Source organism: Scyliorhinus canicula, chromosome 17 (genome assembly GCF_902713615.1).
Source record: "Scyliorhinus canicula chromosome 17, sScyCan1.1, whole genome shotgun sequence".
Taxonomy (NCBI): domain Eukaryota; kingdom Metazoa; phylum Chordata; class Chondrichthyes; order Carcharhiniformes; family Scyliorhinidae; genus Scyliorhinus; species Scyliorhinus canicula.
Window position 1 is genome coordinate 24,015,739 of NC_052162.1, and position 16,727 is coordinate 24,032,465.

Genomic DNA, 16,727 nt, shown 5'->3' on the forward strand with positions numbered 1-16,727 from the left:
TAAGAAGTCTTACAACACCATTTGACTCACCTGATGAAGGAACTGCACTCCGAAAGCTAGTGATTCAAAACAAACCTGTTGGACTTTAACCTGGCGTTGTAAGACTTCTTACTGTGCCCACCCTAGTCCAACACCAGCATCTCCACATTACGGAGAAAAGGGTAGGGGGACGATACATCCCTACTTGACTCCAGTCTTGACCTCGAAGGTTTCTGTCATATTTCCTTTAGTGAAGGCTATCGCTGGCATCTTGTCATGGAGGAGTCGGAGGATGCTGATGAATTTCTCTGCAGAGCCGGCTTTTAACATGGTCTTCCATGGCACTTCCCGATTGACTGAGTGGAAAACCTTGGTCAGATCAATGAAGGCCATGTAGAGTGGTTGATGTTGCTCCTGGCATTTCTCATGAAGTTGCCGAGCAGTGAAAATCATGTCCATTGTTCCATGGTTTGGTCAGAAGCCACACTGGTTTTCTGGAAGGATTTCTTCAGAGCCTGAGAGAAGACTGCGAGGATTTGGGTGATAATCCTCCCAGCAAGGGAGATTCCTTGGTATCCTGTACTGTTACCAGAAAACTTAACATTTGCTGTCATTTAAAAGAGGAAGGACAACACTGTGGCTATCCCACATGATTTCCAGTATTTGATGCTGCAATTAAGGGATAATTATTAATCCTAGGTACACAATCCAAGCAATGGCATGCGTAAGATTGAAGATTTCAAGTCATGGTTAGCAGTTGCCAATTTCAGTTGGATGTGTTCCCAGAGGTTTTATCGTATGACCTCCCATCTCCTGCCCAATCAACTTTTTTTCCATCTGCAATATTTTTACAACTAATAAACAAAATTGCTCAAAGAGGATGATAAAGACCTTTTCGTGACCCTATGATTTTTTTTTTCTCTTTCAGATTTCTCATAATATCCCAGTGATTAATGTCTAATTTCTGGATATTCCAGGGCAGTCCTGAACTGAGTTAGAAACTCTACCTATGCTCCACTTATGGAGGCATGTTTTTTGATTGCATTCTTTCATGGTGTGTGGGTGTTGTTGGCAAGGCCAACATTTGTTTTCCATTGCAAACTGGCCTTGAACTGAATGGCTTGCTTGGCCATTGCAGAGGGCACTTAAGAATCAACCATGTTGCTGTGGGTCCAGAGTCACACGTAGGCCAGACCAGGTAGGGACTTCAGATTTCCTTCCCTGAAGTACATTAGTGAATCTGATGGGTATTTACGACAATCGACAATGGTTTCATGGTCCCTATTACTGAGATTAGCTATTAATTACAGATTGTATGAATTGAAAGTGAATTTCACCAGCTCTTGTTGTGGGAATTGAACAGATGTGCCCAGGGCATTAGTCTGGGCCTCTGGATTACTGGTCCAGTGGCTGCACTGTCTCCCCATAAATTACAATGAATTTATCCGCAAAGTGCTTGGAAAAGTCCAACCTGAAAAATTCCACTTAAGCAAACATAGTTTGTAGTTGGTAACCTGGGCTGAAATTCTCCAGTCGTTGCAATTCACTTTCCTGCCGGCAGCCCATTTCCCGGCAGCATGGGGTGGTTACAATGGGAAATCCCATTGACAATCGCCGGGAGTATAGAGAATCCTGCCACCAGCGAACGGCGCTGTGCCGAGAAACACACGGTTGTCGGACCAGAGAATCCTGCCCCATATATATGATTTTGGTATACAACAAGTTACTAATAACCTAGCAGCATCTGTAGGGAGAGAAAAGAGCTAACCTTTCGAGTCCGATGACTCTTTGTCAAAGCTAACAGACAGAGAATTTTGAGTCCGATGACTCTTTGTCAAAGCTAACAGACAGAGAAAGTGGGAAATATTTATACTGTGGAGTGAGGATGAAAGATGAGTCATAGCCACAGAAACCCAGGGAAACCGGGTGCTAATGGTCACAGATACTAAGAGGAAAGAGTGTTAATGGCAGTCCCCAGAGAGGACAAAAGATGTGAAAGATCAAAAAGCAGGGAAACTAAAATCAGAGGATGAACTGGAGGTGTGGGGGGAGGGGAAGGGGGAAGCAAAGAGGAGAAAGGTGCAGGAAAGGTGGATAAGATGGGGGGGGGGGGGAATTAAATGTATATTAAGAAAGAAAGAAATGGTAAAAGACAGTTAAAATGAAATGAAAACAAATGGGTCGCGGTGGGGCTGATCCTCTGAAGTTGTTGAATTCGATGTTCAGGCCGGAAGGCTGTGGCGTGCCTAACCAGAAGATGAGTTGTTCCTCCACTTTGCGTTGAGCTTCACTGGAACATTGCAGCAGGCCAAGAACAGACATGTGGGCATGGGAGCAGGGTCTTTTGTTAAAATGGCAAGCAACAGGAAGGTCAGGGTCCTGAATGCGCACAGACCGAAGATGCTCAGCAAAGCGATCACCCAGTCTGCGTTTGGTCTCTCCGATATAGAGGAGGCCACATCGGGAGCAGTGAATGCAGTAGATCAAATTGGAGGAGATGCAAGTGAAACGCTGCTTAACCTGGAATGAGTGTTTTGGGCCTGGGATGTTAAGCATTGAAGAGGTAAAGGGACAGGTGTTACACCTTCTGCGATTGCATGGGAAGGTGCCATGGGTGATGGGAGAGGTACTGGGTATGGTGGAGGAGTGGACCAGATTGTCTCGGAGGGAACGGTCTCTGCGGAATGCTGACAGAGGGAGTGAAGGGAAGATGTAGGAAAGATGTAGGAAGATGTAGGCAGCACGGTAGCATAGTGGTTAGCATCAATGCAACAATGCTTCACAGCTCCAGGGTCCCAGGTTCGATTCCCGGCTGGGTCACTGTCTGTGCGGAGTCTGCATGTCCTCCCCGTGTGTGCGTGGGTTTCCTCCGGGTGCTCCGGTTTCCTCCCACAGTCCAAAGATGTGCGGGTTAGGTGGATTGGCCATGCTAAATTGCCCGTAGCGTCCTAAAAAGTAAGGTTAAGGGGGAGTTGTTGGGTTACGGGTATAGGGTGGATATGTGAGTTTGATCATTGCTCGGCACAACATCGAGGGCCGAAGGGCCTGTTCTGTGCTGTACTGTTCTAAAAAAATGTGTTTGGTGCTGGCATCACGCTGGAGTTGGCAAAAATGGCGGAGGATTATGCTTTGCATACGGAGGCTGGTGGGATGAAATGTGAGAACGAGGGGGACTCTATCTTTGTTCTGGGAGGGAGTGGAGGGGGCGAGGGGGCAATGCAAACTGGAGGAACAATATCTCATCTTCTGGTTAGGCACGCTACAGCCTTCTGGCCTGAACATCGAATTCAACAACTTCAGATGATCAGCCCCACCTCAACCCATTTGTTTTCATTTCATTTTAACTGTCTTTTACCATTTCTTTCTTTCTTAATATACATTTAATTCCCCCCCCCCCAATCTTATCCACCTTTCCTGCACCTTTCTCCTCTTTGCTCCCCCCCCCCCCCCCCCCCCCCCCCACAACACCTCCAGTTCATCCTCTGATTTTAGTTTCCCTGCTGTTTGATCTTTCACATCTTTTGTCCTCTCTGGGGACTGCCATTAACACTCTTTCCCCTTAGTATCTGTGACCATTAGCACCCGGTTTTCCTGGGTTTCTGTGGCTATGACTCATCTTTCATTCTCACTCCACAGTATAAATATTTCCCACTTTCTCTGTCTGTTAGCTTTGACAAAGAGTCATTGGACTCGAAAGCTCTTTTCTCTCCCTACAGATGCTGCCAGACTTGCTGAGATTTTCCAGCATTTTCCCTTTCGTTTCAGATTCCAGCATCCGCAGTAATTTGCTTTTCTCTTACTAAAAACCTAACTTCCCAACTTGTCCAGCGATGCCAGCTCAATTATTTGTTGTTAGGTTGGTGCTTACCTGACTGTATACTGTGTAATAGCCATTTTCTTTCACAACTATTTTATTGGAAGTTGCCTCCAATGCCTCACCCCTCCTTGAAGCCACAATCCAAGGAATAAAGGTTGAATCATCTGCTGATACAACATTGATGTAGCAATGAAGAGTGCTTCAACACAGCAAAATACTACTGCAGTTGTGAGGAGGTTACTGCTATTATTATTGGATTTACACATACTGGCTGAGTTGAACCACATCAATGTGGAAAGAAAGCACAGTGGCTACATATATATTTTCTAAGAATTTGCATTCATGGTTGTATTAGTGGTTTACCTAAACAGTTTAAAATACTTGTTACAGTAACAGATCTTTTAAAACATGTATTTCTCCTCACTTTAGTCATAGAATTCTGACAGTGCAGAGGAGGCCATTCGGCCCATCGAGTCTGCACCGGCCCTTGGAAAGAGCACCCTACTTAAGCCCACGCCTCTACCCTATCCCCGTAAACCAGTAACCCCACCTAACCTTTTGGACACTAAGGGGCAATTTAGCATGGCCAATCCACCTAAGCTGCACATCTTTGAACAGTGGTAGGAAACTGGAGGAAACCCATGCACACACGGCGAGAATGTGCAAACTCCACACAGCCAGTCACCCGAGGCTGGAATTGAACCCGGGTCCCTGGAGCTGTGAGGGAGCAGTGCTAACCACTGTGCCACCGTGTCACCCTAATATGTTTAATATGCTTCACCTCATTCTTAAATAATGGATGCATGCGATGTTTATGAATTCAGAAAACAAGGATATTGATCTCTGCCAAACACTGTTACTGACCAAGGAAGCGATGAGGAAAACTGATTGGGCATATGAGACTTGTTTGGTGCAATTTGTACCCGCCCACCCGCCCACCCACCCGCCCACCCACCCCATATGGTTTGCTGGCATATTTTTGAAAACATTAGAACTCACCCCCTACTCTCTGATATATGGCACTGTGGAACGTTAATGCACCATGTCACCGTATGCCCAGTTTTCATTACCAGATCTGGCAGTAAAAAGCAAAATAGGTCTTTGAACTTTAACCAGATTATACTGTTAATTGAAAGTAAAAATGTGAATAAAAGTTAACTGTTAGTACAGGATTGGTTGGGAAACAGCTTTGCCTGATTATCATTGGGAATTGAAGAGTGTTAATTGCAGAGCGTTTGCTGAATTTGTTGGGTCATGTCCATGTCAGAAATATGCCTCACTGTTAAAAAAGTTTGGATAATAAAGGGAAGCAACCCCCTTTGTTAGTCACAGAAGATGTTTTCGTAATTTGAAACCACAGTTTCACTGTGATGGATTGCCATCATCAAGATCATGGATATATGTTTGCACCCCCACATTTAACACATTGTGTTAATGATCTTAAAAGCATTGGTGTGAAGAGACACTGATCTATTTATTTACAAAAACAAAAATGCCTAAAGTTCAGTGGATGTAGTGGCTGAAAGTGAAACCAAATTATAAGATTGGCAAGCGGAAAGATGGAAAGGAATTATTTTCACTTTCAAGAATATAGTCCCTCGGGACCAGCAACTGAAGGAAATGCTGAGCTAGCATTTCCACTCGCGCAACATTTGGGGTGGATTCTCCATTGCCCAAAATTGATGCCGGGATTCCCGATCGGGCAGGGAATGGAGCGTCGAGGGTAACATGGGTTTGGCGTCGAAGCAATGCTCCGATCCCGCGCCAACGGCCTCAGTGCACCACCTGACCCGCACAGGGCTGGAAGCCTGAGTCTCCACCCCCCCCCCCCCCCCCCGGTTATGCATCGACCCCCACAACAGGGAATCCTATGGGCGGGCTTTGGTGCAAGTTTGCCCAAGCATGGCCCTGACGCAGCGGACCCAGCGGTGGGTCAAGGAGGTTAACTGAGGTACCTGCCAAAGTTGATCAGAAGGCCCCCTCCTCCTCACAATGCAAACCATGCCCTCCGACAAAGAGGAAGTGAAAGCACTTAGCCACTTTTGATGGGGCGAGAAACTGTCAGTCATAGCACGAGTGTTTATAAACATTGCGGTTAGCATCAAAGCAGGGTACTTCAAATGCTTTCAAACATGAAGGGAAGGATAGGTCAACAATCCACACAGCACCTGTCTCTGGAATAATTAAAATGTCAATCACTGGCTAATGCATTGTATTGCTGTGTGAAATGGAAAATGTGTTTTTTAAAGGCTGTCAAGGGATTGGAAGCTGTTTTAAGTGTGCTTGGCTTTCGAGAAAGTCTCTGAAACCTGTAACTTGCTGCTTGAAACATTTTAGTCTGAGGCAGCAGAAATTAGGGACAGGTAAGTGAACATTCAGTGACTTTTCACTCTATTGCGTGGACTGCTCTTCAGCTTTCAGGCAGCGATGACTGATGAGGGTCTCTGGGGGGGGTCTCCAATTGGCGTGATCTGAATGGGTTCTCTGTTGGGGCTCTCTGATGGGCATCCCTGATGGGTGGTCTAATGGGGGACCTGGGGGGGCGCGGTTCTGGGGGTGTGTCTGGTCACCCTTATGCGTGCGATACAAAGGGTGGTGAGCAATTATTCCTGTGTTTGGGGGGGGGGGGTGGATCCCAGATGCCCCTACCTGTCAGCAGTGGCGGGGGGGGGGGGGGGGGGGGGGGGGGGGTATGGGTATGTTCAAAATGGCGGCCTGATACCTGAGGAATTCCAATGGTATCGGCAAGCTCTCCCTCCTGTAAAAATGAGCATGATGAAGGAGAGAGACTCACATCTGGGCACCTCTCCTAGCCCCAGCCTCAGGAATGATCCTTCACTGGCAGTAGCACTTATGCTCCAGAACGGAGAATGCTGGCTTTGAATATCTTGAAAAACATCTTGCTCTGCAATTTCTCCCTAAACCCAAGAGTCTCTCCACACCCCTCTCTCTCAGCATATGAACATCCTTAAAACTTTGTAATCAAATTTGGCCTCCTTGTTTCTTACCATCTATTTTTTCTTTGTACCCCTGTGGAGTGTCTTGGGGAGTTGTTCCATATTAAATGTGCCTCGAAATGTAGCCGTGTTGATTGCACTTTGCCGACAAAATAAAAAATATTCTCAAGGTTCTATCTCCGGTACCAAATGTCTCATACCAATCTTGATCTGTGCTCCTCATTGTTAAATGTGAATTGGGTTCACTGAGCAGACAGAAAAGTAAGCTGGCAGCAAACAAGCAGAGAATCTTAACAATTACTTTGCTCAATGTTTATAGAACAGGCTGACGTTAGTGAGGAATTAAGGCCTGAAATGCTTCAAACAAGTTGAGAACTATCATAATAAATAAAGACATGAGAGAAGTTAATTAAGTTAGGGAAGCTCAAAGTGCCAGGTGCTGATACATGATATCTAGGAGATCTGAAAGGAAATTAGATTTAAAAAAAACAGCAGAGGCTCTAGAAATTATATTTCAGGATTTTACACACTATTTTCAGCATCAAAATAGACCTTGGTGAATTACCTTGCAGAATAATGCTTTGCTTGGCATTAGGAATCAGCTGGAGGAATGATCGCTGTTCTACAAAGAAAAGATTGGTTAATATTCCATTCATTGCAATCTATTATCACAAATTTGATAAACGAATACTTTTGAGTTAAATTATAGATTGTGGTTCCCTTTTTGATATTCACAATGATGTAATGCAATGTTAACCGACCCAACCATTCCATACCCAAGACGTTTGAAATCTGATATGGGCTTGAATAAAGCCCCCCACCTTGGTTACAATATGCCAAGGATTGTCATGACCTTCAAACAATACCTTCAAACATTGACGGAAATGCAACTACGATCTAAGCAAGAACTATGTGTTACTATTAAGTTGTCACCATGTCCTTCAGCAAAAGAAGCTACCTCACTATCTCTCCCCTCCTGGTCCTACAATGGGATCTATTCTCTCCCCTTTAATAAGGTCTCCCTCTGCCCTCAGATTGAGTAATTCTTTCTCCTTCCTTCAGACTCCAGTTCCCATACATGACTACCATTGTTTATACCATACATAGCTCCTGGGCGTGATTCTCTGCTCCCCACGCCGTGTGGGAGAATCGCGGGAAGGCCCCCCGACAGATTTCACGCCCCCCTGGCGCCCCCCGCGATTCTCACCCTCCCCCTCCCGCTCGGAAGAATCTCCGCTCGCCATTTTTCACGGCGACCGGCGATTCTTCGACCCGTATGGGCCGAGCGGCCTGCTGTTCACGACCGTTTCACGATGGCGGCAACCACACCTGGTCGCTGCCGTCGTGAAACGGGTGTGAGATGCTCGTTTTGGGGCTTGTAGGGGGCCTGGTGGGGAATGAGCACCATGACTGTGCTCGGGAGGGGACAGGCCCGCGATCGGTGCCCACCGATCGTCAGGCCGGCGTCTCAATCGGACGCACTATTTCCCCTCTGCTGCCCCGCAAGATCAAGCCGCCACGTCTTGCAGAGCGGCTGAGGGGAAGACGGCCACCGCGCATGCGCGGGTTTGAGCTGTCAGCCGTCGTGACATCAGCCACGCATGCGCGGGTTGGAGCCGGCCAACCTGCGCATACGCGGCTGATGTCACATAGGCGCCGCCGTCGCGTCACTCTCGGCGCGCCGCCCGGCTAGCCCCGCCGGGAGGGGAGAATAGTGGGCGAGGAGCGGCCTCCGAGGCCGTCGTGAAACTCGGCCGAGTTCACGACGGCCCTCCCGATTTTTCCCAGGAGCGGAGAATTCCGCTCACAGTGTTCATAGAATCATGGAATTTACAGTGCAGAAGGAAGCCATTCAGCCCATTGAGTCTGCACCGGCTCTTGAAAAGGGCACCCCACTTAAGCGCCGCGCCTCCACCCTATCCCCATAACACAGCAACCCCATCTAACCGAAGGCATGGCCATGGCCAATCCACCTAACCCGTACATCTTTGGACTGTGGGATGAAACCGGAGCACCCAGAGAAAACCCACGCAGACACGGGGAGAACGTGCAGACTCCGCACAGACAGTGACCCAAGCGGGAATCGAGCCTGGGACCCTAGTGCTGTGAAGCCATAGTGCTAACCACTGCGCTACCATGCTGCTGTGCTGTGTCATGTTGGTGTGCTGGAGCCCATGCATGCATGTGAATGAAGAAATGATACATGGAAAAGGTATTACTTCATGGAATAAGAGGGGCAGTACCAACATGGATACACAATTGGCTGAGTAACAGGAAACAGAAAGTAATGGTGAATGAATGTTTCTTGGGCTGGAGGAGGTTCGCTGGTGAGTTCTTCCGGGGTTAGTATAGGGATCCTTGCTTTTCCTGATATATATTAATAGCCAAGACATTGGTGTACAGGGAACAATTTCAGGATTTGCAGATAATGAAAAACTTGGAAGTAGCGTAAACTGTGATGAGGTCAGTGCAGGACTTCAAAAAGACATAGACAAGTTGGTGGAATGGACGGACAGGTGGCAGATGAAGTTCAATGCAAAGAAATGTGAGGTGATACCTTTTGGTAAGAAGAACATGGGGAGACAGAATTAAACAAAGAGCACAGTTTTAAAGGGGGTGCATGAGCAAAGGACCTGGGTATACATGTATGTAAGTCATTAAAGGTGACGCCAAGTTAAGAGAGCATTTATTAAGCATACAGTATTATTAATAATAACTTTATTAATTGGTGGAGAGTACAAGAGCAGGGAGGTAATGTTGCACTTGAATAAGACATTAGTTTGACCTCAGCTGAACTATTGTGCACAGCTCCAGGCACCACATTTTATGAAGGATGTGACAGCATTGTAGAGAGGTTGGCAAGAATGGTTCCAGGGTTGAGAAACGGCAGTTATGGAGGCAGTTTGGAGATGTTGGAATTCTTTTCCTTGAAGAAAAAAAGGTTAATAGAGATTCGATAGAGACATTCAAAATCATGATGTGTCTGGACAGTGTGGATAGGGAGATGCTGCTCACATTCATCAAAGGTTCGAGAACGAGAGTGCACAGCTTGAAAGTACTTGATGTGAAAAACAAACCTTTTCACACAGCGCTGCCTGAGAATGTGGTGGAGGCCGGTTCAATCAAGCCCTTCAAGAGAAGGTGCAGCACAGTGGCGCAGTGGGTTAGCCCTGCTGCCGCACGGCACTGAGGTCCCAGGTTCGATCCCGGCTCTGGGTCACTGTCCGTGTGGAGTTTGCACATTCTCCCCATGTTTGCGTGGGTTTCGCCCCCACAACCCAAAGATGTGCAGGGTAGGTGGATTGGCCACGCTAAATTGCCCCTTAATTGGAAAAGACAATGGGCGCGATTCTCCGCTGCCCACGATGGGTCGGAGAATAGCGGGAGGGCCTTCCCGACAATTTTCACGGCCTCCCGCTATTCTCCCCCCCCCTCCGGCCGTCCCCCGACACGAATCGCTGCTCGCCGTTTTTTACGGCGAACAGCGATTCTCCGCAGGCCGATGGGCCGAATACTGAGGAGTTTAAGGCCGTTTTCACGGCCGCGATCACACCTGCTTTCAGCGTTCGTGGAAACGGCCGGAAAGTGCCCGTCCCGGACAACCATGGCACCGATTGGCACGGCCGCACCACGGCCGTGCCAAGGGTGGCATGGGCCTGCGATCGGTGGGCACCGATCGCAGGCAGCGGGTCCGATACCCGCGCACTATTTCTTTTTCCGCCGCCCCGCAGGATCAGTCCGCGGGGCAGCTGAGGGGCATGACGGCCCGCGCATGCGCGGGTTTGACGTGTCTGCGTGATGACGTCATCCGCGCATGCGCGGGTTGGAGCCGTCCAACACGCGCATGCGCGGCTGACATCATCGTGCGCGTCAGCCGCCGTGACTCTTGCCGGGCGGAGTTAGCGATGTTCGCTAACTCCGCGTCGCCGTGATTCCCCGGGCCCCGATACTTGCCCCGCCCGGGGGGGAGAATCGGGTCCCGGGACGGAGCTCTGAGGCTGGCGTGAAACACGGCCAGTTTCACGCCAGCCTTCACGGCACGCCGGATTTGCGGAGAATCGCGCCCAATGAATTGGGTACTCTAAATTTATTTGAAAAAAGACTTTCAAAAGATGATTATGTGAAAAGAAACAACCTGCAGGATTGCAGAGAGAAGGCCAGAGAATTAAGGGCACTTGATGAAATGCTCATTCAGAGGGCTGAATGATGGGCCAAATGTCCTCCTTCGGCACTTAAAAAATTCAGTGATTCTGTGAAAGGATTATAACAGCCTCTGGGCGCGATTCTCCGCTCCCCACGCCGGGTGGGAGAATCGCGGGAGGGCCCCCTGACTAACTTCACGACCCCTTGGCGCCCTCCGCGATTCTCCCACCCCCCCACTCGGAAGAATCGCTGCTCGCCATTTTCCACGGCGAGCGGCGATTCTCCGACCCGGATGGGCCGAGCGGCCTGCCGTTCGCGATCGTTTCATGACGGCGGCAACCACACCTGGTCGCTGCCGTCATGAAATCGCCGTGAGATGCCCATTTTGGGGCTTGTAGGAGGCCTGGTGGGGACACCACGACTGTGCTCGGGAGGGGACAGGCCCGCGATCGGTGCCCACCAATCGTCAGGCCGGCGTCTCAATCGGACGCAATATTTCCCCTCCGCCGCCCCACAAGATCAAGCTGCCACGTCTTGCGGGGCGGCTGAGGGGAAGACGGCCACCGCGCATGCGCGGGTTCAAGCTGTCAGCCGTTATGACGTCAGCCGCGCATGCGTGGGTTAGAGCCGGCCAACGTGCGCATGCGCGGCTGATGTCACATAGGCGCCGCCATCGCGTCACTCTCGGCGCGCTGCCCGGCGGCCGAGAGTTATGGAGCGCCGCTCCTAGCCCCGCCGGGAGGGAGAATAGGGGGCGAGGAGCGGCCTCCGAGGCCGTCGTGAAACTCGGCCGAGTTCACGACGGCCCTCCCGATTTTTCCCGGGAGCGGAGAATTCCGCCCTATATCTTTGGCTTTACCCTAGCTCACACCCTCATGGCAACTGGATGGGTTTTTTCTTTAAGGGATTAAGCCATTGAAATTCAAATTTGTTCCCATCTGCTTTACATCATCTTGGGGATGTAACTGGCTACCACCAGTACCTCAACACGGGTTGACAGCCAGTCAACAGGCCAACTTACACTGCACCCAATTTTATTTTGCAATTAAGGCAATGTAAATGAGAAGTGGCATGGTTGCTAATTCACCTTTGGCCTGAGTAGTACAACTGAGCAAAGAAATAGAGCTGGAGGGAGGGACAGAGAGGGAAGGAGGAGGTAAGAACAATGCTTTGGAGTCGGGAAACCTGGAAGAACAGATTTTCTGCAGGTCCTACTGAATTGACCGAATGGACCTGATCAACATTCCTCCATTTGGGTTCCCCAGTCGCAGCCAGCCACAGTGAGAGGCAGGAGTGAGCTAAAGATTTTATCCGGTCTGTCTGTCGAATTTAGACTGAGATTTGAATGTTGGTATACCTCAGCTTGCTTGTAACCAGATGTGCATGCATCATCAGGCTAGCTTTTGCTCCAGGTTTACTGGAACTTTCCAGAAACATGTATGACCATTTCCAGTTGTATGTCAGTGTGGCTAGCTCCATTATGGGTAGGTACATGAAACTTGAGGCAGCTAAAAAAGGACATGCATGGACGAGATATCCCATTCCTGAGGGAACGTCCGGTGGTGACACGTAGGAGGACGTCGCTTGTTGGGTAGCTGCCACCAGAGCCCTTGGTTTTTGGCCTTCTTCACCCGCATTTTGGGGATACTTTGATTGGAAACCTTTCCCAATTGAATGTTGATTCTGAAAGGATGTCTAAAAGCCAAAGAAAGAATACTTTGAAGAAATGATGTGGAGATGCCGGCGTTGGACAGGGGTGAGCACAGTAAGAAGTCTTACAACACCAGGTTAAAGTCCAACAGGTTTGAAACAATCAAGTTGGACTTTAACCTGGTGTTGTAAGACTTCTTACTTTGAAGAAAGGTGCAAACGCTAGTCCGCCAGTAGGGTTGAGTTCGCTGAGGAGTGCGGTTGGTAGAAAGATGGCGGAGGTAAGCTCTCTGGGTGGGGCAGCTCTGGTAACGATGGAAGCGTTGGCGGACGTGGTGGCAGCTGAGTTTGAGAAGCAGTTCAGCAAGTATTTGGAGCAGTATGGGAGGTACCAGCCTCCCCTAACAGGCGCCGGAACGTGGCGACTAGGGGCTTTTCACAGTAACTTCATTTGAAGCCTACTTGTGACAATAAGCGATTTTCATTTCATTCATTCAAATGCGGGAGAGCCTTAAGAAGTCAGAGGAAGACTCATTGGCCCCAATGAGGGAGGCGATTGGGAAGATGACGGAGAGGTGTTGAAGGGGGTGACGACCGCGCTCTTGAGGCACAGCGACCAGCTCGCTTCCTGGAAGCTGAGCTGCTGAAGGTGAAGGATAGTAACAAGGGCCTGAGAGCAAAGGTCGAGAACCTTGAAAACAGGTCCCGGTGGCTGAACCTGCGGATCGTGGGGCTGCCTGAGGGTATGGAGGGCCAGAGGCCAACGGAGTACTTTTCGGCAATGTTTGAGAAGCTGTTGGGGAGGAAGAAACCATGGGCTAACAAGCCACCTCCAGCTGTGATAGTCTGCTATGAAGGAGAAAGTGCTGCGATGGGCCAAGCAGAATCGTAGGGTGAGGTAGGAAGGTAGTGGTGTTCGGATATACCAAGATGTCATGGTGGAGTTGGCGAGAAGGCGGGCAGCCTCCAACAAGGCATCACTTTACAAGAGTAGAGTGCGTTTGCAGTGGTCTACCCGACAAAATTGAGGGTCACGCAAACTCGAGGGATCACTTCTTCGAGATGGTGGAGGAGTTCGTAAAGGCAGAGGGGTCTTGGACTGAACTGAGAATGGTGGAAGGGGCTTTGTTGTGAAAAGGGAAGGGTGTTGGAGGGCTATGTGTTTTGTGTTTTCTTTGTTGTATTTGGACCTTGTATTTTCTTTGTATTTTGGTATCATGAATTGAAAATTGTTTAGGGGGACTGTTCGATGGATTGGGTTGCTTCTCTCCCCTTTTCTCTTTTCTGGTAGGTACGGGCATAGGGAAAGGCGGAGTGGGACAATGGCAGTTGAAAGGATCTGACGGGGGAGGGGGGGCTACCCTGCCAGCAAACTGCAGTTCGCTAGTAAATGGGAGCGAGTTGGGGGGAAGGGCTGCCACCTGCTGATCGTGTTTGTGAGGGTTTTGGCGTGCCTAGGAGGTTTCATAAATTTCATAGAATTTACAGCGCAGAAGGAGGCCATTCGGCCCATCGAGTCTGCACCGGCCTCAGAAAGAGCACCCTACTGAAGCCCACGCCTCCTCCCTATCCCCGTAACCCAGTAACCCCACCTAACCTTTTGGACACTAAGGGGCAATTTAACATGGCCAATCCACCTAACCTGCACATCTTTGGACTGTGGGAGGAAACCGGAGCACCCGGAGGAAACCTACACAGATACGGGGGAGAACGTGCAGACTCTGCACAGACAGTGACCCTGGCACTGTGAAGCAACAGTGCTAACCACTGTGCCGTCCAGGTGTGAATAGTTGGGGGGATGGGGATGGGAGAGATAAGAGCGGTCTCAAGAGGAAGTGGTTGTGGGATTTATGGGATGGGGGAGGGGTATTTTGCTCATGGTGACTGGAGGTTGCTTCTTGGCCCCATCGGATGGGTGGGGCCAGGTGCCATCTTGAGCGAGCAGTGAAGGTTGGGAAATGTCGGGGGGGGTTTGGTTGAATCCCTCGTAGGACTGATGCTTGATCTAAGGGAAAGGGGCGGTGTTGTGCGAGACCCCCGATTCGGTTGGTGATGTGGAAAGTGTGGGGGTTGGGGGGCCCGTTAAAATGGCCGAGAGTTTTTGCTCATCTGAAGAGCTTGAGGGCCGAAGTAGTGCTGTTGTTGCAGGAGTCTCACTTGGGGGTGAAGGACCGGGTAAGGGGGCGGAATATTCACCAATTGTAATTTCAGATCACGCTCCGCACCTGGTAAATGTGCTGCTGGAGAGGGTGCCGGGGCCTAATGGCCTGCCTGGAATTTAGATGTAACGCTGTGAGCAGATCCGGGGTGTTGTGTGAGGGGTGGCAAGGGCAATTGATGAGCAATGTTGGGTTTAATAATAGGGAGGTGTTGCCTTTGGTGTTATTGAAGGCATTGAAGGCGGTTGTGCGAGGAGAGGTAGTTGCATACAAGACGCAGGTGGATAGGGAGGATAGGGAGGCCGGCAGCTGGTGGATGAGGTTCTGGAGGTTGACAGTAAATGTGTGGAGGGTCCCACCCTGGAGTTATTGGCTGGTAGGAAGGTTTTGCAAATGCAGTTTAATCTGGAAAAGGCAGTGTACCAGCTGCGCCAAGCAAAGGGGGCGGGTATGAATATGGGGAGAATGCCAGCCGCTTCTTGGCTGGACAGTTGAGACAGAAGCCAGCTTCCCTGGAGATTGTTCAGGTGTGGGATATAGCAGGTAAGCTGGTGGCTGGTAAGGTGAATGCAGCGTTTGAGGAGTTATATGAGAGGAACCACTGCAGGATCAGTCGGACATGGGGGAGCTTTTGAAGGGGTTGGTGTGTCCCGCATTGGAAGAAGAGGATCAGGAAGGGCTAGGAGAGTTAGTGGGGGCGGAGGAAGTTCGGAAGGCAATCGGAAATATGCAGACGAGTACGGCGCCGGAGCTGGATGGATTCCTGATGGAATTTTATGAAAGGTCTGCTGACTAGCTGGTACCATTCTTAGTGGAGGCATTTGAGGAGTCAATAGCTCGGGGGTTGCTCCTGGAGACGTTGATGCAGGCATTTATCTCGCTCCTTCTGAAGAAGGAGATTGACCCGCTGGAATGCGGGTCATTTCAACCAATTTTGTTACTGAACGTGGGCGCAAAGATCCTGGCGAAGGTGCTGCCGCTCAGATTGGAGGAGTGCCTCCTGAGCATTATTGGGGAGGATCGTAGAATCTGTATAGTGCAGAAGGAGGCCATTCAGCCCATCTGGTCTGCACCGACCCTTGGAAAGAGTACCCTACCTGGGCCCACGCCCAGACCATATCCCCGTAACCCCAACTAACCGTTTGGACCCTGAGGGGCAATTTAGCATGGTCAATCCATCTAACCTGCACATCGTTGGACTGTGGGAGGAAACTGGAGCACCCGGAGGTCATTGTGGCGCTGAATGCAGAAAAGGCCTTCGATAAGGTAGAGCGGAAGGATCTGTTTACAATTTTGGAGCAGTTTGGGATTGTGCCCAGGTTTGTGTTTGGGTGAGACTATTATACAAGAAACCTAAGGCTAGTGTTCGTACAAATTATATGATCTCAGAGTATTGTCAGTTGTATCGGGAAATTAGGCAGGGGTGCCCTATGTCTCTGCTCTTATTTGCATTGCCGACTGAACCTTTGGCCATTGCATTGAGGAATTTGGGTGAAGTGGAGGGGATTAGTGAGGGGGGGGGAGAATGGAAGATATGGGGCGGGTTTCTCCATCCCGCCATGCCAGATTTCTGGTTCACCCCGCCGGAGGGATGCTCCGTTTCGCCAGCTGGTTAATAGGGTTTCCCACTGTGGGGTAGCCCCACGCCGTCGGGAAACCCCCGGGCTGCCGGCAAAACGGAGCATCCAGCCGGCGGAAAATCCAGCCCAGAGTGTCCCTGTGTGCCGATGATCAGTTATTGTACATTTTGGACGCGGTCCTTACAATGGGGAATAATAGCTCCGTTGAAGCCGTTTGGTGCGTTCTCTGGGTATAAGTTAAACCTAGAGAAGAGTGAATGTTTTTCGGTTACCCCACTGGAGAAGGGAACTAATTTCAGGGTTGTGGTGAATGTATAGTACTAGTAATTCACCAATGTATTAGTATCATGTTATAAGAACATAAGAACATAAGAACATAAGAACTAGGAGCAGGAGTAGGCCATCTGGCCCCTCGAGCCTGCTCCGCCATTCAATGAGATCA

At 49.7% G+C, this 16,727-nt stretch overlaps 1 protein-coding gene across 2 annotated transcripts in view; it reads right to left on the minus strand.

The window, feature by feature from the left end:
* The window catches only part of LOC119952419 (tumor necrosis factor ligand superfamily member 13B-like), a 34,346-nt gene that overhangs the window by 8,858 nt on the left and 8,761 nt on the right, over positions 1-16,727 (minus strand). The window contains exons 3-4 of one of the 2 annotated variants that reach the window (XM_038776158.1): positions 7,319-7,375; positions 3,848-3,963 (exon numbers count right to left, since the gene is read on the minus strand). In XM_038776158.1, the coding sequence (XP_038632086.1) occupies positions 3,848-3,963; positions 7,319-7,375 (173 nt within the window). The remainder of the gene's footprint in view (positions 1-3,847; positions 3,964-7,318; positions 7,376-16,727) is intronic. The other variant, XM_038776160.1, reaches the window with a different exon arrangement.